Consider the following 24,586-nt stretch of genomic DNA (forward strand, 5'->3'; position numbering starts at 1 on the left):
CCTGATTAGATATCAGAAGCGTTTGGATTGTTCGCAGCAAGTCCTGAGCGGCACAGTTTGATCCTCTCTAGCAAGAGAGGGCTTTTGTATAAGCGCTGATGCTGAACAACTCCAGCGAGAGCGGGCCGCGGACTGGTTCCGAGCCGCATGAGCCGCATGCGGCTCAAACCCAAAATTCGCCACCACCGCAGCAAGGGAGTGAGCAGGCGCCTTCTAAAGCATTCCTACAGTATCAGCAGCATCATCAGCAATTCTTGATGCAGCAGCAGCAGCGTATTCTCCAGGAACAGCGTAATAGACAACAGCATCAGGCCCAGGAATTGTCGGTCTCGCTGCAGGGACTGTCAACACGTTCTCAGGAGGAGGCTGGGCGCATGTCTAACCCACTACACTCAGTCCATCAAGCTCGTGGACCAGGCGGGATTACTCCTTCGCCTTCTCCTAGCAGTGCGAGTGGTGGGAACATCAATACTACCCATAGTGTCGGTAGTAGCATGAACAACAACAACAGCAGCAACATCAACATTATTAATATCGCGCCAACGCCGTATCAGGAAGAGGAGGAAGAGATTGCTTTCCCTGCTGTTGCGAGCATGTCGCCCCCCTCCTCGCTCTCTACTCCTGGAGCGGGGTCTTTTCCTGCATCATACACGGCGCTTCCACCAAACATTCAGGCGCGAATTCAGAGGTTTCAGCAGTCGAGACCCTCGCGGTCGAACTCTGGGTCTAATGGGGGTCTTTCTCCCCAGGCGATAAGCCCATCTTCGCCTATTCAGCAGCCCTCTCAGACCTCGACGCTGTCGTCAAACCTTTCGTCGGTATTGAAAGGAGCAAGTCCAAGCAACTTGAGCCGGTCGTCCTCTATTACTGGTAGTTCAGGAACTGGAACGTCCTGTCTCAACTCGCCGGTAACGGAGGACCCCTTGAATGCTCTGGAGACAGAGCTTGCGCGAAAGCAGGAACAGATTAAAGGGAGCCCGGCCGGTTCGCTGTCTGGTCCTCTTTTTGTAAACCCCAAGAGCGGCGCTTCTCTCCTCCAGAGCAAGAAGCCGTCTCTTTCAGAGAGGCGAAAGGTGCCTAAGCTCAACACTGCGGACATCACGTCTAGTTCGGCAGAATCCACACCTTCGACGGTAACGCAGTCAAATCGGCCTTCGCTGCCTAAGCTCCCTATTGACGACATCAACAACGCATCTGACGATACTAAAAATTTCATCAACAATAATAAAAACAACGATAGACCAAGGGTACCTAAGCCCATGACGAGCGGAGGGGCGGCGAACCTGTTCAAGAACTACGAAAAATACATAGACGTGCACAATGGCAAGCTCAACTTTGCCGGAAAAGCCTCGCTGCACTCCAAGGGCATTGACTTCTCGTCGGGGTCGAGTTTTCGCATCTCGATGGAGGAGTTTGAGAACTTGGGCGAGCTGGGGCGTGGTAACTACGGCACCGTCACCAAAGTACTCCATCGCCCGACTAACGTGGTCATGGCGATGAAGGAGATCCGGCTTGAGCTCGACGAGGTCAAGTTTGCCCAGATTATCATGGAGCTCGACATTCTGCATAAGTGCAACTCGCCGTACATTGTCGACTTCTATGGAGCATTCTTTGTCGAGGGAGCTGTATACGTGTGCATGGAGTACATGGACGGAGGGTCTCTGGACAAGATTTATGAGGGTGGCATTGACGAACCGTTCCTTGCCTATATTACGGAGGCTGTAGTCCGGGGGCTTAAAGAGCTTAAGGATGTGCACAATATCATCCACCGAGACGTCAAGCCCACGAATATCCTTGTTTCCACGTCTGGCAAGGTCAAGCTGTGCGATTTCGGCGTCAGTGGCAATCTCGTGGCGTCTATTGCACGGACCAACATTGGATGCCAAAGTTACATGGCCCCGGAGCGTATCCGGTCCACGAATGCTAATAACGTCATGACATACACCGTGCAGAGCGATATCTGGTCGCTGGGTCTTTCGATCCTCGAAATATCCAAAGGATCGTATCCGTATCCTCCCGAGACGTATGGCAACATCTTTTCGCAGCTGACAGCTATTGTCGACGGTGAGCCACCACAGCTTCCGGCAGACCGGTTCTCCCCAGAGGCTCGTTCGTTTGTCGACCAGTGTCTAAACAAGGTGCCGAGGCTGCGTCCTACGTATGCCAAGTTGCTGGCACACCCGTGGCTCAAGAAGTTCAAGCCCGAGGACGTTGATGCCGGGCGGATAGTGCGGGAGCGGCTTGAACACAAAATGAACCATTTGAGCAGCGGTAACACGCCTGTACAGACCGTTCCAGCATTGCATAGAGGAAGGACTGAGGGCGATTCATGAGTATTTTGTTTTTTTGTTTTCTGTTTTGGGGATATGAAAATTATTTTATTTACATGCATTATTTGTATCATGAAAAGATTTAACTTTATACAATAGATGAAGTCATACTGCCTCCGCGAAGCGGAGCTCAAGGAGGGTTTTGGGGGGACTGGTCCCCCCATGAACACTCCTCGAGTTCAATTGAATTGGGGGCCAGTCCCCAAACCCCCGTGGCTCCGCTGCGCGGAGGGATTCGGATCTTCTAAAGCATTTTCTTCCTGGGTCAATAATTCCTACCATTTCAATATGCAGGCGGAGGGGGACTTGTCCCCCTGGGTCAATTCAATTTGTAATAGACTGACATGAGTGCCATAGTGACATGAGTGACATGAGTGACATGAGTGACATGAGTGACATGAGTGACATGAGTGACATGAGTGACTGCCTTCTTGAGTGACAATGAATTATAAATAGCCTGTTCACTTATTGCGTTCGCTTATATCTCGTTTCCCGTATTCATTCTCTATATTATAGTTAAACCACCATCATATCCGGTATATGATTACCAGTTTGTTCACTCACTTAGGTATCCTATAGGTATCCTATAACGTCGCATCCGGCTTGGAGAAAGCGGTGAGCCGCACCGGGAGTGGCATGTTCCTAACCCTAAGCAATGCCCAAAAGGCCGCCCCGCGACGCAGCCCGGAAGACATAAGCGAGGCTATAAGGGACTTATCTTGATATCAATACCAGTAGATAGTTGTAAACGAAAAAAAAGAATGCCTAATCGTAATATCCAAGTCCCACCAAGGGTCTTGTCCATTTTCCTTGCCAAGTTCGATGTCCGAAAAGGAAACACAATTGTGTGGTCCAAGAGCAAACCAGGAACCGACATAGTACGGAGCGGCGTAGAGTTTAGAGCCATCCCGAGTGGAATCCATGCCTCACCCTCGGATGTTATCCATTTCGTCCAGCCTAGTGGGCATTCCAGCTCGGTTTTGAGTGGGGTGGCCGTGTTCAAGCAGAATATGGACGACTTACACCACGGAGTAGACCGCAGTCAGTTGGAAATGTATGCGCTTGGAGTCATCTGTGGAGGAATTGAACGCGACAATGAAGATGAAGACCAAGGAGAGGCTAGCAATGGTGCTGAACAGACAGAAATAAGCCAGCTGCTGCAGCTTTCGACCTTTTCAACCACCAAGGCATGGGTCTATGTTAGCGCATTAGACTCTCTGCTCTCCAATTTCATGGAGAACCTCATATTCACTACTAACGGCTCCTCGCGCCGGTTTGACAAGTTCGAGGCCTTCTTTGACTCGTATTCTGTGGATTTCGAGACACGTCCTGTTGTTGAGATCTCAACGAAGGTGCACCCCATCTTGAGCCTGCGGTCTTTGCTGAGTACCTATGGAGCTCTGTTATTTGAAATGTACAAAATCGCTCTTCTGAGGACGCGACTGCTGGTTCTAAACCCAGGGGTGTCAATTGAACAGGCGTGTAACTTTGTATTTTGCCTTGATGTGCTGGCCATGATTCCAACCGACATTGCAAGTACCATTGCGAGGAGACACAGGGCGCGCAGCTACAAGTGCAATCCACTGTTTAATGTGACTCTGGCGGACATGGATTGGCTGAGGAAGAACCAGAACTATTCTCAAGACTATATAGCCACGACCAGAGACTCGGTTTTGATTGAAAAGAAGGGTCTGTATGATTTTTCGGTGGTTACGGACAAATCAGGGAGGAGCTTCCTCCAGACTTCTTCACTCAGTCGAATATACCCTACTGGAAGATCCATACGGCGATTCCGGGTTTTGATGGAGTCGCTTGACTTGCAGGATGAGATTGATCGGCGAAGGAGGAACTACCGGTACGCCAATGCGCTTGGTGACAGGGTTGGAGGGGTGTGCGACAAATTTATTTCGTCCTGTGGATCGAATGGCTCTATAGTGAACGGGTTTTTGTGGTGGGCTAGCGCTGGGGCTCAGGTGACCGAAGAGACACAGCTTAATTGTGAAGGTCTGCCTTTGTTGTACCCGCAAAACGATGAGGATGCTAATGACAGTGACAATGCATTGGAGGGCTCGCCGGAAATTGTGACAGTGGGGTATTTCCACGAGATTACGCGGTGCTTGTTTAGGACTATTGATGGCATTGTGTCCTCGCGGTCATTTGGCGATTCTCAGGATGATGAGCCAATTGAGTTCCAGCCAAGCGATATGATAGAAATGGGGCTAGATCCGAATGCTGAGTCTGATAGAGACTTTCTCGTGGCGCTGGTCAACCTGTGGTGGGAGCGGGATGCAGTGGTCTCCCGGAGCTGGGCCATACCTTGCTGCTGTTAAATATTTATTCATAATTGTATTACCTGTTACTAGATAATCATTCTAATATAGTTAACTATTTATTCGCAACATATTATTATGTTACCTGCTACTACTTAAGGGGGGGATAGGTTCCCCCATGAATACTCAGCTTCAATTGACTTGGGGGCCAGCCCCCAAACCCCCATAACTCCGCTTCGCGGAGAAAAAGTAGAGTATTACGGTAGTAGGTAATTTTGGACAGTTATTGCAATTAGGTAGTATGTGCATAAATGATAATGAGAAACAAATAACATACGGTAACTGTGCATGGGGAATAAATTAACTGTGTATGTTACAAATCATCATGGCCGGCCGGAATAGTAGTGGCCGTTGCCTGGCTCTCTTTTTGGCGTTCCATGACATCCAGAGACTTGCTAGCGTCCGCTACCATGTCATTGAGCGCTTTAATTCTCTTTTCCTGGTTTCGCTTCTGAATCTCCTGCTGTCGCTGGACCTCAACGTCTCGCTCTTCAATCATCTTCTCAAGCCGGGCTTTCTCTTCCTCCGTCACATCTGGGCTTGACGCCTGCCGCAGGCTCTCCTTAATTAGCTTAATGGTCTCCTGAAGCTGCTTTTTACTGGACTCCTCCTCTTCTAGGCCTTCTCGCACATAATTATCCAGATTCTTCAAGTCGAGTCCGAGCTCAGGGTAGTCCTTGGTCGGATCAAGTCCAAGGCCTTCAATGGTCTTCACCACTTGCTGAACCGACGACATCATCTCTCGCAGCATGTCGCCCAGAGGTGATGGTGGAATGCCATCCTGATACTTGTTTTTGATTGCATCAATCTTCTCGTTGCCAGTGTCTGCAGTAGCCTCAGAGGATGGAGTTTCAGAAGTTGTAGCCTCAGAAGGTGCAGCCTCAGAAGATGATGGTGTGGGGGGCACTGGTTCAGTAGCTGGTGTGGAGGCCGGCGAAACATAGGATTTGGTAAACACGTCCAGATCCTTGATCTTGCCCATGACAGCCTTGTATGAAGCCTTCTGGCCTTCAAAATCAAGCCAGTCGCTGAATTCCTCTTCCAGTTTCGAGAGCGCGTCTCCCTGATCCTCTTCTGGAAGATCGCTGAGCATGTCCTTGGCTCGGTAGATCTTTCCCTCCAAAGTGTTTCTTGCCTCCTCAACAAGTCGTCTGCTTTCATCCTGAATGTCAAGCTGTCGCACGCGTCCGCTGGCGCTTCTCTTAGAAGCAGAACCCATTGGACGTGGTCTCCCTTCGCCATACTTGGTCTTGGTGGAAATGTACCGCCTCATTGGCTTAAGTGGAGCAGTTGACTCCGTTTCCGTGGCAACTGGAGTAGAAGTACTTGAAGCAGACTCATCAAGAACAGCTTCAGTAGTTTCAGTAGTTTCAGCAGCTCCAGTTTCTCCAGTTTCAGTGGCAGAAACCGACTCGGTCTCAACCTTAGTCTTGGTCTTCTTCTCCTTCTCTTGGGCCATGCAAAAAGCGACAACATCAACCAGTTCAACAGTTCGGCTGTGGGTGAGCTCAAACTCTGCCTCTACGATAACATCGCCGACACACTGCCTCTTGGCATCCTTCTTCATGGAGGCCACAGTCTCCTGAACCTTCGAGCCGTGGAACACATTAACCTGTCGACCGTCTTCCTTAACAGAAATGGCAAACTCATCCAACTCTCCAAGCGGAATAGAAACTTTCGAGCCAAGAGGAGACCCCCGTGAGAACAAAGTGCCCTCAGAGCCGGCCAATTCGTACTGATAGTCCCAAATTGCTCGGTCTACAACAGAAACCTCCTTGGCCTTGAACACCTTGGAAATGCCCACACCCCTCAAAGTAGCTCCCAGAACCGCGGCCTCATCAGCATTAACATTCTTAGCCAGCGAGACTGATTCGCCAACCAATTTCTGGAGCTCCTGTTGCAGGAATGGAACCCGCACAGACCCACCAGTCAAAATTACAGACTCCACCTGGAAAATGTCGAATTTGCCTTTAAATTCTGGGTTCAGAGGATTGTTTAGCGCCTGATCAATTGGAGCAGTGGATCGCAGCTTCAAGTCCTCGTTAAGGGCTTCGAATTCGCTTCGTGAAACCTTGGTAGAAAAGTCACTGTCCTCGAAAAGGGACTCTACGTACGCAGAAGTCTCAGTGTTCGCACTTAGGACAGTCTTGACCCGGTCAGCCTGGCTCCACAGCTTGTTCATAACGCGAGCATCGCCAGTAAGCGCGCTCTTCTCAATCCTGGGGTGAGCCTCGAGGAATTTGTCAATGAGAAGCCCCCGGAGGCGCTCAGTCATGAGCTGGCCACCCAATTCCGCGTCGTAACCAACACCCTCAACCTCAATTACAGTCGCTGGGCGCCCGTCTACGTCCCCCTGTCTAATTGAAACCAGCGTAGCTGTCGTCGAACCGGCTCCAGCATCGTAAATCACATGATACTGCTTCTCGTCGCCAAACTGTCGCCCAGACGCGAAGTTGACTGCCACCGCCACGCCGTCATTGACCAGCGAAATGAGTTTCAGGCCGGAGATCTCGACAGCATCAGCAATGGCCCGCCTCTGCTCCGTCGTATAGTGCAGCGGGACTGTCACCGCCGTGTCTTTGACGTATCCAGACCCCGATGTCGACTCCAAGAGCGCCGCAGCACGTGACTTGATGTCGGAGAGCGACATGGCGAGAATCTCCTCGACCGGGTAAGTCTGGCCAAACACCGAGTACGCGACGGTCGAGCGGTTGTTGTTTGAAGGCACCAGGACTGGACCAGGGAGCCGCTGCGCGTAGGCCTGGACTTCGGGGTCATCCAGCGACTTTCCCAGCAGGGGCTTATAGTAGAACAGAGAGCTCTCGGGAAGTCGAGCCAGGAGCCCCGAGGCGGCGTTTCCGAATACACGCTCGATCTCATTGTCGTATTTTTTGTATGTCAGGCCGGAAATGTCCTTTCGCTTGGAATCAGCGGTCAGAACGACTTCAAACGGGGCTCCGGGGGCGACCAGGGACGCTTTCGTGTACTCCTGGCCGAAATCTATGCCCAGCACGGCGGCCAGAACATTGCTGGCCAAACAGGCTATCACCGCCAGCAGAATATTAGCTATTCTCATAGTCCTTTCGGTGATATAAATGTGGTTTGGAGAGTGTCAGATTTGGGCCCCGCCGTGTTGGTGATGATGTGTTCACACCCCGGCCGATCTGTGCGGCTTACCCCTGCGCGCGGGCCACTGGCATTTCTACGGGATTCGATGACCATATTCGTTTTATGTTTGTTGATTATATTGTCCGTGGATCTGTTTGTTGCTGCTGGTATTGTAGTATCTGGCAATTTTAGATAGTTTGGCGAGTTTATCTTTCGTAATTTAATCATTATTGTGTACTCATTTTACGGTGATCATTCAAGGCAAGAGTGTAAGCGTTATAAGTATTCTTGCGGTAGTGTATCATTTTGCCGAACAGTTAAAAGCCGGGTATAAGAATTATTGGTAGCCAACAATGGGGGATACTCATTAATTATATTATACAATTTCATGGTCTAAGAGAGGTCTGGTTATAACGTTATCTGAAGTTTCCAGAAATATGTACCTATGCAGGTAACACTTCAGGGATCATATTCTTTCCGATTGCCAATACTGGTGTATTTCACCAAATAACTGTAAATTATATGTCAAAAATGAATTAACATATCTGAATTACTTATGACTTGTTCCAGTTAGTTGGCGATCGTGCCATTAGCGTTCAATACCTGGTAGTACCTGTACATGCCGATGTCGGGCCAGTAACTGATAGAAACTAGACAATGCGTTTATGAGTACCATGATAACTATTTTGTTAGTTTTATTTTTTTTTCGTAATGCGGTAGATATCAATCTTTAGTTGTCCAACTTCTCCACGCTGTCTTTCTACCCTCGCATTTATGACTAGCGCAATTTTATGTTTACGCTATTATGGCAAGAGGCTCGATTGTGCTAAACAATTTTTACGTAGGATTGAAAGAAAATCATGTTTTCCATAGGTATAAGCCTTACCAGGGTAGGCATTCAGTCTCGTAACAAGGACTGGCCAAACACAATATGGGTATCATCTTCTACTGGGGCTCGACCCCAAACCCCGTGGTTGCTGGCCAGCCCCCAAACCCCTACCTTCTTCTAATGCTGTAGCACAGGTAATAATTTTCCTACAGGACGGTAGGGTGGATGGATCCGCATTGAGCATGTACGTAGTACCGGTAGATGAAACACAGACTTTTCACCCAGATGAGGAAGGGAGACTATGGTCATAGAAGATCAGCATTAATTAATTCGATAATTTCTCCTAAAATTATGTAAAATTATGGTACCGGTAATTTAACCATATTGCCGCACCAATAGAGCCCTCATACTACGCATTTTTAGCACCAATGCATTTACATTACGGCGTACAGCCACCTCCGCCGTCAATCGCGCCCGGCAGATCTTGGCCAGATGGGGTGTGCTGGTATACTACGGTGTTGTAGGTTGCGCAGTACTATTGCGGGAGGGGGTGGTGAGATGGAGGCGAGAGGGATCCAGACAAGATTTAGGGGAGTTTGCGGGGGTGCGGAAAGTGGGGATGGACCGCCAGTGCGCTTAGAATCCTGGGTGGCTGGGTCGGTCTGGAAGGATGGAGCGTCAGACGGATTGCTAGTGTCGGGGTTTGGATTCAGCGGGTGCGGCTGATGCTGATGCCGACGTTGACATCGACGCCGACAGGTCCAGGTCCATCTCAGGTGGCGCAATGGATCCAGCCCAGCCACAATCACATCATCCCCAGCATCCCCATCCTTTTTTTTCCTGTAATGCGTGTAGTATATTCAATACAAGCAATAGCAAGTTATACTATGTGCATATCATCGACGGAGAAGTTAAAGGGGAAAAGCCGCGCACGGCTGATACACCCTCACCAAACTACCCCTGAGCCTGGACCGTAGAGTACGCGCGGCTGGCTAAGCCAGAACGGAAGATACTCCAGGTGGCTTCCAGCCATGAGGCAGCGCAAGGTTGCGATCATAGCCTCACGTTGGGCTGGAGAGTCGAAAGACTCTGGAATCGCTAGCGTGCACCATGAATGATGGAGACAATTCCGGAGACGAAATGAGCAACTTTTCTACGATTCGGTCCAGATGAACATGTCAATCGCTCCCCCTCTTTCGCATGTCCATCTTTTGTCCTTGTCCTTCCCTCCACGCTTGGAGCGGAGCGGGGACTGTCCTGGCGGGTTTGTAACGCCGTCTCCTGTGAGAGGCAGTTGAATAGGCATGGCGGAAAGCGGCCTTGTTCCTCTCGTGATTCGCAATTGATTCTTCGCTAAAGACTAGGTTTAGTCGCGCAGTTCACAGGAAGCTGGTGCTCTCTCTCTCTGCACATGCATGTGATATCGCAGGTATAAAGTGAAGCAAAGTTCTGCCTTTTTTTTTGCGTACACAAATCTTTCTACACTTGCAATCCCGATATCTTTCTCGCAATGGCAGAGGCTTCCCCTAATAACACAACAATGACAAGCGCAGTCCCTCATCTCGTCCCGTTATATCTCCTCGAGCATATCATTGCCTCAGAGGAGGTAGATCCGGCCGCCAAAGAGGCTGCCAGGAGAACTCTCGAACACACCCGCTCCCTCACATACGAGAGGCCTCACGGTGGAGAAGCAGCTTCCACGCCAACACTGGTCCCTCCATACATTCTGGAGCACATTGTACAAGCGCCGGAAACATCCCCGGAATCCAAGGAGGCTGCTCGGCGGACCCTGGAGAGTCTACCGAAACAGAAGGGCGAGAAGGGCGAGTTGGTACCACACAAATTTCGCGATATATTCACGGCGCAGCATCACCAACCGCCAGCAAACATCAGAGCTGTCCAGTTAGTGGCCGAGAATGTCCATCCCGTGGGGGTCCCCGAGAATGCGCAGAAAGCTTACGATTACATTGGCAACACTTGGGACTTGATGTGGGATCAGCTCGGGCGGGACTCGATTGACAATGCAGGAATGTCGGTGATTGCTTCGGTCGACTATGGCTTGCAAATTGCGAACGCATTTTGGCTCCCGGCACAGCAACAGCTCTGCTTCGGGAATGGTGATAATATCATTTGGCACGACTTCACAACCTGCGTCGATGTCGTCGGGCATGAATTCGGTCACGGCATCAACAACAAGACGGCCAATCTTGAATATCTGAACCAATCAGGCGCGCTGAGCGAACACATTGCCGATGTGTTTGGCATCATGGTCAAACAGAAGGTCTTGAACCAGAAGTCGCAGCAGTCTGACTGGCTCATTGGCGAAGGCCTGTTCTTTCCGCCTCAGAATCCCCGCAGCCGTCGTACCGCCCTGCGCAGCATGAAGGCGCCGGGCACTGCTTACTTTGATCCAGGGGGCATCGGCGAGGATCGACAGGTCGACAGCATGAGCCGCTATGTCACTTTGGCACCCCCTGATTCAGCGCACGACTATGGCGGCGTGCACATCAATTCAGGAATTCCGAATAAGGCCTTCTACAACGCTTGTATGGCTTCGCCCAATTACGCCTGGCAAGACTTTGGCAAGGTTTGGTATAAAACGATGCTGTCGAGCAGTGTGCCCACGAACGCCACGTTCCAGCAGTTCGCTGATGTCACCTTTACGACTGCATGGAGCACGTTGGGTGGAGTGGGAGCGGGCCAAGTGATGAGTGCCTGGCGTGGCGTGGGCATCTATGTTCCATCCTCGGGAAAGGAACGCGTACCGGCGTCGTCGTCGCTTGCCAATGGACGAGATGGACCAGTGGCTCCAAACCCGGTCACGGTCACCATTCCCCCAAACACACAAGGACAGATCTATGCCATCTCCAATGCCAGTTGGACTCAGCGAGCCACTATCACAGGTGATGTTACCGGCCAGTTCATCGGCACAGGAGAAAACGTTCCAATGAAACTTGGAGACGGCACGGATGCCATTGAATTCGGAGTATCTCCAAGGGCTCGAACAGTGACCATTCGGTTCGAGTACAGCAATTCCCCCTCGAGGTGGAACCTCGCGCGTGTTCAAGCTCCTGTTATCATCTCCAAGGGCTTCTTCACCATCAACCAAATTGAATCGGAAGATTCTCCCGATAATGACTGGAACGACACCATCTTGACTATGGTTTATTTTGGTACTGGACCAGGTGAAGCTTCGGAGTCGAACCATGCTTGATGATTCGAGGGACCGGGTAAACCCTGTTCAAGTTACATATGTATGCGCCTTTAGGGAGCCGTGATAAATTCAATTCCTCGTATATGGCATGCCAATTTCGGTGACTTTTCATATTTACCATTCCAGTTAATAATAGTAGACTAAGTCCGTTTCTGCACGACGGGGAGGAAATTGAAAAGCCAAAACACGGGGTAAAACTCAACAAGTCGATGCATCGAATGCGTCGCATACTCAAAGCCTCTCGTGGAGAAAGGTCGAGCGATGCTTGTTGCCTGAACTGGCTGGGAATGCATCGATCTCTACCCTGCCTCGACCTACTCTCTTATGCTTCCGGCCCTCTAGGGGTCCTACCAATGCCTTTCCCCAAGATGCTAGATGACGACCCCGCCCCGCTTCCACTGGGCTACTGCGTATTGAATTTTAGGTAAGATGTTCTACGGGTTAGGGTTAGTTGCAATGATGCGGCTGTGGGGCTGACCGATGAGCAGCGACCTCTATGAATGAATCATCTTCGGGCAGTACGCAGTACGTAGGCGCCCCCTGTCAGCCTACATATACGTCGCGCATGTTCACTACTCGCCGCTCTACACAGTACCAGAAGTACAGTATACGTACTAGCTGGATCTATGTGATCAGTGATAAAAATTGGCTCTCCTATAGCATATGGCACTAATAAATGGCTCCGGTCTACCTTTACCTTTACCATAATACAGTCCAGATACAGTGGTGGTAGCACTACTGTAGTACAGTAGTTTATCCGAAGTAGCCGAGTGATCCAACTGGGCAGGTATAATAGCGATGACTGAATCTCGGATTAACTGTCGATGAGAAACGGTATAGTATGAGGCTGTAATACAAACTCCGGATCCGGCAAAGTTCCCGTATAAAACGGTGGCGATCATATGCAACAGCAATGATTGTAGCTGCAGGTTGGTACAGTGGAAGTGATCTCATACACCTTTCACAGCTGGATAAAAAAATTTTCCTTACATGCGCTAGGGATAAACTCTAATTCACATAGTCAATCTACAATTTGCGGCATCTTGCTACTCTAAACCACAGATCAAACAAAGTCCACATAGCTAGTCAAACTTCCAACATTGAACATATGAATTACACGCAAGACTCCAATCAGTCAAGAGATCTCTTGCCCAAAAAGTGCCCACCCGAATTGGTCATATGCGTCTCCCACCTGCATTCCCACCAAGACTTTGCGTGCCGCAAAGCTAGTCGCGCAGATGAAATTTACTCTCGAGGGTTAGGGTTTTCCGAATAAAAAAATTTCACGATAAGCGGTCGCGCTTTGATACTCGGAGCCGGCTAATGGCCGGGTGAAAAAAAAAATAAAAAGATTGTCAAACCCGTTTTTGAAAACTTTTTTCCTCTCTTCTTGATTATCTCTCTCCATCTCTTCTCTCTCGGAGCAAAAAAAATCACCTGAACGTGAAGCACTCGGGTACCTTGTAATTAATCACCAGCTTTAACAACATCGCTAGTACTATCTTTGAAAAAAGGACTTTTACTAGAGATTTATTCTAACGAAAAATTTTCAATCGAAAAAAAATTGTTTTTTGATTTCATTTAATTTGGTATGTCAATATTATTATGGAATTTGTGGCGAAGAGACTAACAAAAAAGATAGATAGAGCTATCAAGCACTTTTACACATTTGAAGTGGTATATCCGTTTTTGGTTTACTACTTTTTGATTTATTTGGTTATCCATTAAAGCGTTAAAAGAAGACAGATTGACAAGGTATGTCTCCTCCAATTATGAAAGAAATACCAGGAGAGTATGTGCTAACAAATCAGAAAAATGACTGGTCCATCGTTGCCTATCTTTCCACCGTTGCATCCAACTGACAAGCTTGTGGCTTTGGAGCTCAAGAATGGAGTAGTCGTCCAGGGTTACTCTTTCGGTGCCGATAAGTCAGCTGCTGGTGAGCTTGTCTTCCAGACCGGCATGGTCGGCTATCCAGAGTCCATCACCGATCCGTCCTACGAGGGTCAGATCTTGGTCATCACGTTCCCTCTGGTTGGCAACTACGGTGTCCCATCGCGAGAAGAGATGGACGAGGTCGTCAAGGGGCTGCCAAAGTACTTTGAGTCGAACCGAATCCACGTGACCGGTCTGGTGATCGCCTCCTACACCGAGCAGTACTCCCACTACTTGGCCAAGTCTTCCCTTGGCGAGTGGCTCAAGGAGGAGGGCATTCCAGCCATGTACGGTGTCGACACTCGAGGCCTTACCAAGCTCATCCGAACTGAGGGTTCCACCCTGTCTCGACTCATGATCCAGAAGGACTCGTTCGACCCAGCTGCCCCGTGGCAGCAACAGTTCGAGACCCCAGAGTGGGTTGACCCGAACGTTAAGAACCTGGTTGCCCAGGTCTCCCTCAAGGAGCCAGTTCTCTACACTCCGTCCCCAGAGACCGCTGTCAAGGGCCCAGACGGCAAGACTCTGCGAGTTGTTGCCCTCGACGTCGGTATCAAGTACAACCAGATCCGATGCTTTGTCCGACGAGGCGTTGAGTTGCTCGTTGTCCCATGGAACTACGATTTCACCCAGGAGAAGTACGACGGTCTGTTCCTCTCCAACGGTCCAGGTGATCCAGCGACCCTCACTGAGGTCTCTGCGCGACTCGCCAAGGCCCTTGCTGAGGAGAAGACTCCAATCTTTGGTATCTGCTTGGGTCATCAGTTGCTTTCTATGGCCAGTGGCGCTTCTACCCACAAGCTCAAGTTCGGTAACCGTGGCCACAACATCCCAGCTACCAACTTGATCAGCGGTCGATGCTACATCACCTCGCAGAACCACGGTTACGCCGTTGATGTCGAGACTTTGCAGCCAGGCTGGAAGCCATTGTTTGTCAACTCCAACGATGGTTCCAACGAGGGTATCTACCACACTTCCAAGCCATTCTTCTCGGTCCAGTTCCACCCAGAGTCGACCCCAGGTCCTCGGGACACCGAGTTCATGTTCGATGTGTTCATCAAGTCGATCCTCGACCACAAGAAGACTGGTGTCCTGAAGGCGATTGAGTTCCCAGGCGGTCTTAAGGAGGACAATGAGAAGAAGCACCCAAGAGTTAAGGCCAAGAAGGTGCTTGTTCTTGGTTCTGGTGGTCTTTCCATTGGTCAGGCCGGTGAGTTTGACTACTCTGGTTCCCAGGCCATCAAGGCGCTCAAGGAAGAGGGTATCTACACCATTCTCATCAACCCGAACATTGCCACCATTCAGACCTCCAAGGGTCTTGCTGACAAGGTCTACTTCCTGCCGGTCAACCCAGAGTTTGTGCGAAAGGTCATCAAGTACGAGCGGCCAGATGCCATCTACTGCACTTTTGGTGGCCAGACCGCTCTTAACGTTGGTATCAAGCTGAAGGATGAGTTTGAGTCCCTTGGCGTCAAGGTTCTTGGTACTCCAATTGATACCATCATCACCACCGAGGACCGAGAGCTGTTTGCTCGATCCATGGAGGAGATTGGCGAGAAGTGTGCCAAGTCTGCCACTGCCTCTTCCGTTGCTGAGGCTCTTGAGGCTGTCAAGGAGATCCAGTACCCAGTCATTGTCCGAGCTGCTTACGCTCTCGGTGGTCTTGGTTCCGGATTCGCCGAGAACGAGGAGCAGCTTGTTGCGCTTTGTAACAAGGCTTTCGCTGCTTCTCCGCAGGTGTTGGTTGAGCGATCCATGAAGGGCTGGAAGGAGATTGAGTACGAAGTCGTGCGAGATGCCTACGACAACTGTATTACCGTCTGCAACATGGAGAACTTTGACCCTCTCGGTATCCACACTGGCGACTCCATTGTCGTTGCTCCTTCCCAGACTTTGTCTGATGAGGACTACAACATGCTGCGAACCACCGCTGTCAACGTTATTCGACACTTGGGCGTTGTCGGTGAGTGCAACATCCAGTACGCTCTTAACCCCTTCTCGAAGGAGTACTGCATTATCGAGGTTAACGCACGACTCTCGCGATCCTCTGCTTTGGCTTCTAAGGCCACTGGTTATCCTCTGGCTTTCATTGCTGCCAAGTTGGGTCTTAACATTCCGTTGAACGAGATCCAAAACTCGGTCACCAAGTCCACTTGCGCCTGCTTCGAGCCATCTCTGGATTACGTGGTGGTCAAGATCCCACGATGGGACTTGAAGAAGTTCACTCGAGTCAGCAAGGAGCTTTCCTCCTCTATGAAGTCGGTTGGTGAGGTCATGAGCATTGGTCGAACCTTTGAAGAGGCTATCCAGAAGGCTATTCGGTCTACTGACTACCATAACCTTGGTTTCAACGCCACCGAGGCCCTCATGTCCATTGACATTGACTCTGAGCTGCAGACTCCGTCTGACCAGCGACTGTTTGCCATTGCCAACGCCTTTGAGAGTGGCTACACCGTCGATAAGGTGTGGTCCCTCACCAAGATTGACAAGTGGTTCCTGAACAAGCTGCACTACCTTATTACGTTTGCTAAGGGCATGACCCAGTACGCTTCCAAGGAGATCCCAGTCGGCTTGCTGCGAGAGGCTAAGCAGCTCGGTTTCGAGGATCGACAGATTGCCAAGTTCGTCAACTCCAACGAGTTGTCTATCCGGCAACAGCGAACCAACGCCGGTATCCGACCATTCGTCAAGCAGATTGATACTGTGGCTGCTGAGTTCCCGGCTTACACCAACTACTTGTACATGACCTACAATGCCGATTGCCACGATCTGACTTTCGACGATCACGGTGTCATGGTGCTTGGTTCCGGTGTGTACCGAATTGGTTCTTCTGTTGAGTTTGACTGGTGTGCTGTGCGAGCCGTGCGAACTCTGCGAGAGCAGGGTGTCAAGACTATTATGGTCAACTACAACCCAGAGACTGTTTCCACCGATTACGACGAGGCTGATCGACTCTACTTTGAGGTTATTAACATTGAGCGAATCCTCGATATCTACGAGCTGGAGACTTCTTCTGGTGTTGTCATCTCCATGGGTGGTCAGACTTCTAACAACATTGCGCTGACTCTGCACCGACAGAACGTCAATATTCTGGGTACCTCTCCAGAGATGATCGATTCTGCTGAGAACCGATACAAGTTCTCGCGAATGCTTGACCGAATTGGCGTTGACCAGCCGGCTTGGAAGGAGCTTACCTCCTTTGAGGAGGCTGAGGAGTTCGCTGAGAAGGTTTCGTACCCAGTCTTGGTTCGACCATCTTATGTTCTTTCTGGTGCTGCCATGAACACCGTCTATTCGCGAGATGATCTGGCCAGCTACCTCAACCAGGCTGTAGAGGTTTCTCGAGACTACCCGGTCGTCATTACCAAGTACATTGAGAACGCCAAGGAGATTGAGATGGACGCTGTTGCTAAGGACGGTAAGATGATTATGCACGTTGTTTCTGAGCACGTTGAGAACGCCGGTGTGCACTCTGGTGACGCTACCCTTATTGTGCCACCACAGGATCTCGACCCAGAGACTGTGCGACGAATTGTTGAGGCCACCGCCAAGATTGGTAACGCCTTGAACGTTACTGGTCCGTACAACATTCAGTTCATCGCCAAGGACAACGAAATCAAGGTTATTGAGTGCAACGTGCGAGCCTCGCGATCCTTCCCATTCGTGTCCAAGGTTATGGGTGTCGATCTTATCGAGATGGCTACCAAGGTCATTACTGGCATGCCAGTCCAGCCATACCCACTGCAGCCGCTTCCAGAGGATTACGTTGCCATTAAGGTGCCACAGTTCTCCTTCTCGCGACTTTCTGGCGCCGATCCAGTCCTCGGTGTTGAGATGGCCTCCACTGGTGAGGTTGCTTGCTTCGGTCACAACAAGTACGAGGCCTACATCAAGTCTCTCATCGCCACCGGCTTCCAGCTGCCGCGAAAGAACATTTTGCTTTCCATTGGCTCCTACAAGGAGAAGCAGGAGCTGCTGCCAGCTGTCAAGGGGCTTCACCAGCTTGGCTACAACCTGTTTGCTACCGCCGGTACTGCGGACTTCATCCGGGAGCACAACATCCCGGTCCAGTACTTGGAGCTTCTGGATGATCCTGAAGAGGAGGAGAAGCAAGAGTTCTCGCTGACCCAGCATTTGGCCAACAACCTGATTGACCTGTATATCAACCTGCCATCCAACAACCGGTTCCGACGACCTTCCTCTTACATGTCCAAGGGTTACCGAACTCGACGAATGGCTGTTGACTATGCTGTGCCACTGGTGACCAACGTTAAGTGCGCCAAGCTTTTGATTGAGGCTTTGGCCCGAAACGAGTCTCTGGAGATCTCTTCGCTGGATGCCCAGTCTTCCAACAAGCAGGTTGTTCTTCCGGGTCTCATCAACACGACGACCTTTGTGCCACACTTAGTCTCTTCTGCTGCTGACTTCGAGGCTATCTCCAAGGTCTCCCTTGCTGCTGGCTTCAGCATGACCCGAGTGCTCCCAGTCGGTGTTGATGGCTCCATTGTGGACTCCAAGTCCCTTGAGGTTGCCCAGAGCCTTGCTGCCAAGAACGTTTACATTGACTATAACTTCTCGGTTGCTGCTACCGCCACTAACTCGAGCGAGTTGGCCAAGCTGACCGGTTCTGTTGGCTCTTTGGTCATTCCGTTCAACAACCTGGCAGGTAACCTGGACAAGGTCGCTGCTGTTTCGAACCACTTTAACATCTGGCCGGTGAGCAAGCCAATTGTCACTGATGCCAAGGCGACTGACCTTGCCTCGATTTTGCTGTTGGCTAGCCTGCACAACCGACCAGTCCACATCACCAATGTGACTAGCCGATCCGATATTGGTCTCATTGCCATGTCCAAGGAGAAGAACCTGCAGGTTACCTGCGATGTGTGCATCCACGCGCTCTTCCTCTCGCAGGAGGACTTCCCACAGTGCACTGCTCTGCCTACCAAGGACGACCAGGAGGCCCTCTGGGAGAACCTTAAGGTCATTGACATCTTCACCGTCGGCTTCCTGCCATCCCAGCTCGCTCAGTCCCTGGGCAAGCCATTGGTGGCTGGTGAGGGCATTGCAGATGCTTTGCCATTGCTTCTGACCGCCGTCCGAGATGGTCGACTCACCGTTGAGGATATTGTCGAGAAGATGCATTCCAACCCGATCAAGATCTTTGAGCTTCACGAACAGGATGCTACCTCTGTTGAAGTCGACATGGACCGGCCAACTGTGGCCAAGTCCGAGATCTTGGCTGGTAAGCAGCTCTACGGTACCGTTGAGCGAGTTCTATTCGATGGTAAGACCGTCTGCTTCGAAGGTGAGCTTACTGTGACTGGTCCAGTTGGCAAGGACTACTCTGCTCATCGACTGACCAAGCCAACCGTGGTCGCTTCTACGCCAGTCGCCCACCACGCCGTTATTGCCACGACTCCAACCCGGGCCTACTCTCGGCCAGAGTCTGCTGCCGCCGCTGTTTCCCCAGCTCCGGTCATGGTGGATGGTTCTGCTACTGACGATACTGCTCTGGTGGCTGAGGCTGCTTTGCGAAACAAGATGCTGGTCACTCCAGAGCTCGCTCCGCCTACTGCCTTGATGCAGGCCCTCAAGAAGAACCCATTCTTGCGACGACATGTTGTCAGTGTTAGCCAGTTCACGCGGTCTGACTTGCACCTCCTGTTCACTTTGGCTCAGGAGATGCGACTGGCCGTTGAGCGAGTGGGTGTTCTCGACTTGCTTCGAGGCCGAGTCTTGGCAACTCTCTTCTACGAGCCATCGACGCGAACTCAGAGCTCCTTCGATGTAGCTATGCAGCGACTTGGTGGTCGAATCTTGAATATTGACACCAACTCTTCGTCTGTCCAGAAAGGAGAGACCCTGCAGGACACTGTTCGAACTTTGGCTGCTTACACCGATGCCATTGTGTTGCGACACCCAGACGAGACGAGCATCCACACTGCTGCCAAGTACTCGAGCATTCCAGTCATCAACGGTGGCAACGGCTCTGTCGAACACCCAACCCAGGCGATGCTTGACCTGTTTACCATCCGAGAGGAGTTGGGCACTGTCAATGGCTTCACCCTCACCTTCATGGGTGACTTGAAGTACGGCCGAACTGTGCACTCGCTTACCCAGTTGCTTTCCTACTACAACGTTAAGGTCAACTTGGTGTGCCCGAAGGAGCTGTCGCTGCCTGAGCAGATCACTGAACAGCTGCGAAAGACTGGCATGCTGGGTACCATCTCTGAGACTCTGACCGACGATATCCTGGGCCAGACTGACGTTCTCTATTGCACTCGAGTCCAGAAGGAGCGATTCACTGATGCTGCTGAGTACGAGCGACTCAAGGACTGCTACGTTGTTGATCTTAACGTGTTGAGCAAGGCCAAGAAGCACATGTGTGTTATGCACCCGCTTCCACGGGTGAACGAGATTAGCGAAGAGGTTGATTTTGACCACCGAGCCGCCTACTTCCGACAGATGCGATATGGTCTCTTTGTGCGAATGGCGCTGTTGGCTATGGTCATTGGTGCCGAGTTCTAAGGGATTTTTTGAGGGGGAATGTTTATAATATTGAATATTTTGTAGAATAGTAGCATCTTTCAATTGTGTCCCGTATTGATTTATTTGCGTACGTTTTTAGTTTACGTACGTTTTATGTATTTGTATATAGTTTAATTTATTTTATTTTTTTATTTTATTTTTTATTTTTTATTTTTTTCTTTCTATTTCATTTTCTAAAGCAACTTGAATACCTTTCTATTGTGCTCTTAGAGATTCACCAAACTTAGCTAGAGAGGAAATTTTAGCCAATGATGGATCATTGCCGACAAGTGATGAGGTCCTCCGGATAAGAGAACCTGCTATTCGAGTCATTCGAAGCTATACGAACGATCTGCTGGGGGTCCTAATAGAGTAGTCATCAATTAGTCCACTACGTACACTAAATGGTCAGAAGATCTAAAATAACTCTTGGCAGTGTTGCCCATGATTGAGTTCAATGCCCGGACTATTTCATCCTTTTCGATTGTGACTCTCTCCGCCTTTGCTCCACATTCCGATTGCAGTCTACGAACTGCCTCGCGGAAGTCAAGAAAAGACACGGGCTTGTAATCGGCTATAGCCCTCATCATCAATACATCGTCCGAATACTTGACGAAAAAGAGTTGCCGGAAAATCTGCTCTGGGGACAATCTGCCGTAAAACGTATCAAGCTCAGGATAGTCTGCCAGCACGTTCTCCTCATCCACTAATTCCTTGACTGCAGCCATTAGAGAAAAATAGTTATCCAGTTCCGTGTACTTATCAGGCACATTGGTGGCTAGATATAGTAGCACTGTTGTTGCTTCAGCACTGATGTGATCCTGATACCATTCATCAGCCTCCTCAATTAGTTCGTCCACTGACTCTCCTTCAAGTTCTATGCGCCATTCCTGCTCAATTTGATGTTTTAGATCATGAAACAGATCGTTTTCAAGAGTGCCAAGAATAATATCTTGAGCGTAATGGCACTTCAATTCCTGGCAGGCTCTCTCTCGAATGTCATCAATTTCATTTCTCGCCTCGATGTAAGTGTCACTGGTAATTGAGGTGCTTGCGTGCCGCATACTAAGGTATTTCTCCACTAGTTCCTCAATTAGAGCGTAATGCCTAACCTCTAGATCCACTATTGCATCAGCAACGTCTTTGCTACCTGCTCGTGCTAATTGGTCGTACAGCTGCTTATCAGTAATATCAGGTAGTAGCATGAAGCCATCGTGACGCAATTCTTCGACAACAACTGTTTCCCTTGGCGGTCGCCGGCTAGACAATATCTCAGCATATCGCTCAACGTGCTCCATGAGAATTTTTCGACTCAACGATGAATAAAACCAATTCTGATGACTTGTATACATGTATTCGTGCACTCTACAACGGGTTGCAGTTTGATAAACTTATTCGCTTTTAATTTTTACTGTAACGCTTGCACTCTTGTGGCAGATCTGTAACGCGCTAATACTGCTGAAACGCACAAAGTACAAAAGTTATGCCCACTTTGAAGTCGAATACTGAATTCAGCAAATCATACAGCTCATATAAGCTCGCTATCCTCCATAAATTACCATATTAATTGTATATGGTACCAGTACCCGGTAGTACTGTATCTGTTTACGATTTTCTGTATCGACGTACGGCGCGCCAATATTCAAACACGGCTGGTGCGATCTTCAAAATCTACATGCTGCCAAAAATCGAATTTGTTCACTTCTACCGCTAATAAAGTTATAATTTACATTAGCTCCAGCTGATAGAGAAAATTCCAATGATTGTCACTTATGTTGGAAGTCAAAAGGCGAACAGATCTGGAATCCGAAATTCTCGACAGTCTATGGACAGCGGCTCTGAAATACCGGTAGATATATTCTCAACATGTTTAAGAGCTGTAGAAGAGTCCTACACCGCTCAAAGAACACGAAACCTTTAAAAAGGTCAACCACTCAATGCCAGTTGAATTATCCAGCATGCCGCTGTCGAGTCAAGGAAGACCACTGCACCAATCAACGAGCCTCAGTTCTTTCAGAAGCTGGGGTACAATCGAATTGTGTCGAGGCCGATTACAGAGATAATCAACTTCCAACATTTCACGCTTTCCCTTCACTCAAATGGAACGAAAGATCAATGGTTTAAGGAAGCCGCTGCAAATTTATGGAATGTGGATTCAAGTCCTTTCTGGAAGGTACTAAGTTTGTCAAATCCCACAGGCAGCATATTTCTACTGGAGAAGCTCCTGCGAGCGCAACCCGATAAAACGATGCTGAAGGCGCCCAGCGGCGATGACCGAAAGAGCTCCATCGAAACAATGATAAAAAGTTTGGTAAGCCAAGGGTCCTTATCCGCATCCTTGACTGGCTGGTGATCAACTTTATCAACGCGTCGATAGCACCTTAAAGCTCACCGAGCGGGGTGGTTATTTCGGCAAAGTTATCCTTGAAAGTCTAAAGGAAGAAATGTTGAGGTTGAGGTCGTCGAACTGTCCATGGCAACATTGTTACTATATCAAGAGCCTCATGACCCGAGTGGATGCTTTGCTGGGTTCTTCAAGATACTGGCGCTGGAAAGGACATTTCTCCATATCTTCACAGATTCAACAACAAGAAACGAGCACCTGCGGTGAGTCTAGGTGATGTGTTTCTTGGAGAAAAGATCACGGTGACTAAGGCCAGTCTCCTGAGATTCGCATACGTGAATAATGTTGAAATCTCAATGACTGGAGTATATTATAGTCCAAATGCCCATGGAACTACTCAATTTACGTCGATACCCAGATTCAATTACTATATTTGGAATGAGAAAGACAAATGTCTACATCCAAAAAATGCCGAAACTAACAAAATTTTCGAGCCGTATACTAAAACTGACGAGCAAGATTTAACCTATGCTAACTTCAATGAGTGGAGAAAAGACCCTATCATGATCGAAGCTTTTCAGGCAAGTGGAACCCGAGGAATAAGACTGTCGCGATACACAATCTTCACCATGTCGGTTTCCCCGACATTATCCAGACAGCTCCGAGACAAGGGAATTCTTTATGGAAAGATTACAAGATTGGCCAATCTGAAGTGGAAAAGCTGGACCCGGAAAGCTTTTCCTGCGCATTCTGCGAAAAGGCCAAGTACCGAGATCGGTCCTATCATTTGACATTTACGAAGGCTGGTAAACCGGGCAAAATCCTACACGTTGAGATAGCAGGACCGCTACCCAAGAGCGTTAACGGTGAACGCTCCCTTTGCGTCGTTATTGTTGGAGGTTAGAGAATAACGCACCAGGAAATACCTAAGCGTATGCACCAAAGAACGTGGAAAGTCCTGCGGCTCAGCCGTAAAGGTAGACTCCTTGAAGCGCGCGCTACTCGGAAGTACGGCACGAGTATAAATTTGCACTAACCATCTTTTACTTCTTTCCTTCTCTACCGTCTTTAATGTAGACATTTTCGGTACTCGTGTCTAACTTTGTACTTCTGTATAAATTAGGGTCAGATATAATGTGTAATTGATATTTGACTTCCAACACCCAGGAGCCATAATAGGAATCTATTGTCTAGATCTATTTAGCCTCCAACAGTTATAGATGACAAGACGCAATTTGTTTGGGTTTTCCCTTTTCTGAGAAAGAGCGACGCTCTAGGATAATCAAACGACTGATCACACGCGTGACTTAATTAAGTCAAATGAATTTGGTCAGCTAACGGTTGTGAGTTCAACAGCGGAGAGCTCGATCGAGATATCGTGGAGTACTACTACGTGCGCGTGTATAAATCAATTGCAGCCGCGTGCGGCTCGAGCCTCGTGAGCCGCACGGATTTTGCCGGCCGGCCGGCCGCCGCAGAAGCAAAAAAGATATCGACACCAGCAGGACTCGAACCTGCGCGGGAAAATCCCAAGAGATTTCTAATCTCTCGCCTTAACCGCTCGGCCATAGTGCCTAATTCGTTGATTTAATTTTAAAAATATGTCATCCAATACTTGCACGCTAAAATCACGTGAAAATCACGTGATTTATTCTTTATTGACGATTTTCTCTGCAATTTATCAAGAAACTGTATCGATATCATATGCAATCTTGTCAGTGGTTCTTGAGATTTATGCTAGTGTTATTAACTAGTTACATTTGGCATCAATGAACCAGAAAATATCCAACATCCGGTCCTGAATGAATCGTCTGAATGAATCGAATGAATGAATGAATGAGAACCGACATGCACAACGAAAAAGTGCAAAACAACGAAGAAACCCAAAAAGCAGCCGAAGACCCCCCGGAAGGGACCGGAAAGTCCCAGGAAAAGAATCTTCAGGCCGAGACGAACAATTTGATACCC

At 49.3% G+C, this 24,586-nt stretch overlaps 7 protein-coding genes and 1 non-coding gene across 8 annotated transcripts; 5 read left to right on the forward strand and 3 right to left on the reverse strand.

The window, feature by feature from the left end:
* Positions 1 to 257: 257 nt before the first annotated feature.
* PBS2 (mitogen-activated protein kinase kinase PBS2) lies at positions 258 to 2,333 on the forward strand (the record flags this gene model as incomplete). The annotated part of the gene is made up of 1 exon (XM_076687075.1): positions 258 to 2,333. One exon carries the CDS (start codon positions 258 to 260, stop codon positions 2,331 to 2,333), a length of 2,076 nt encoding a protein of 691 aa, XP_076538723.1.
* Positions 2,334 to 3,091: 758 nt separating this feature from the next.
* On the forward strand, positions 3,092 to 4,660 carry ANR2 (Anr2p; the record flags this gene model as incomplete). The annotated part of the gene is made up of 1 exon (XM_076687076.1): positions 3,092 to 4,660. One exon carries the CDS (start codon positions 3,092 to 3,094, stop codon positions 4,658 to 4,660), a length of 1,569 nt encoding a protein of 522 aa, XP_076538724.1.
* A 313-nt stretch (positions 4,661 to 4,973) lies between these two features.
* On the reverse strand, positions 4,974 to 7,736 carry LHS1 (Hsp70 family chaperone LHS1; the record flags this gene model as incomplete). Its single annotated transcript, XM_076687077.1, has 1 exon — positions 4,974 to 7,736. One exon carries the CDS (start codon positions 7,734 to 7,736, stop codon positions 4,974 to 4,976), a length of 2,763 nt encoding a protein of 920 aa, XP_076538725.1.
* A 2,401-nt stretch (positions 7,737 to 10,137) lies between these two features.
* Positions 10,138 to 11,811, forward strand: TRVA0_049S00980 (uncharacterized protein; the record flags this gene model as incomplete). Its single annotated transcript, XM_076687078.1, has 1 exon — positions 10,138 to 11,811. One exon carries the CDS (start codon positions 10,138 to 10,140, stop codon positions 11,809 to 11,811), a length of 1,674 nt encoding a protein of 557 aa, XP_076538726.1.
* A 1,416-nt stretch (positions 11,812 to 13,227) lies between these two features.
* Positions 13,228 to 20,274, forward strand: URA2 (bifunctional carbamoylphosphate synthetase/aspartate transcarbamylase; the record flags this gene model as incomplete). Its single annotated transcript, XM_076687079.1, has 3 exons — positions 13,228 to 13,400; positions 13,450 to 13,566; positions 13,623 to 20,274. The coding sequence occupies exon 3, from the start codon at positions 13,627 to 13,629 to the stop codon at positions 20,272 to 20,274; it is 6,648 nt and encodes a 2,215-aa protein (XP_076538727.1). The 5' UTR covers positions 13,228 to 13,400; positions 13,450 to 13,566; positions 13,623 to 13,626.
* A 383-nt stretch (positions 20,275 to 20,657) lies between these two features.
* TRVA0_049S01024 (uncharacterized protein) lies at positions 20,658 to 21,626 on the reverse strand (the record flags this gene model as incomplete). The annotated part of the gene is made up of 1 exon (XM_076687080.1): positions 20,658 to 21,626. One exon carries the CDS (start codon positions 21,624 to 21,626, stop codon positions 20,658 to 20,660), a length of 969 nt encoding a protein of 322 aa, XP_076538728.1.
* A 1,165-nt stretch (positions 21,627 to 22,791) lies between these two features.
* TRVA0_049S01046 (uncharacterized protein) lies at positions 22,792 to 23,409 on the forward strand (the record flags this gene model as incomplete). The annotated part of the gene is made up of 1 exon (XM_076687081.1): positions 22,792 to 23,409. The coding sequence occupies one exon, from the start codon at positions 22,792 to 22,794 to the stop codon at positions 23,407 to 23,409; it is 618 nt and encodes a 205-aa protein (XP_076538729.1).
* Positions 23,410 to 24,111: 702 nt separating this feature from the next.
* On the reverse strand, positions 24,112 to 24,193 carry tRNA-Ser(AGA). Its single transcript has one exon. It is a non-coding gene; the product is annotated as a tRNA-Ser (tRNA).
* Positions 24,194 to 24,586: the final 393 nt, after the last annotated feature.

The sequence above is a fragment of the Trichomonascus vanleenenianus genome, assembly GCF_965637985.1.
Source record: "Trichomonascus vanleenenianus strain CLIB 3782 genome assembly, contig: TRVA0_049S, whole genome shotgun sequence".
NCBI lineage: Eukaryota > Fungi > Ascomycota > Dipodascomycetes > Dipodascales > Trichomonascaceae > Blastobotrys > Blastobotrys vanleenenianus.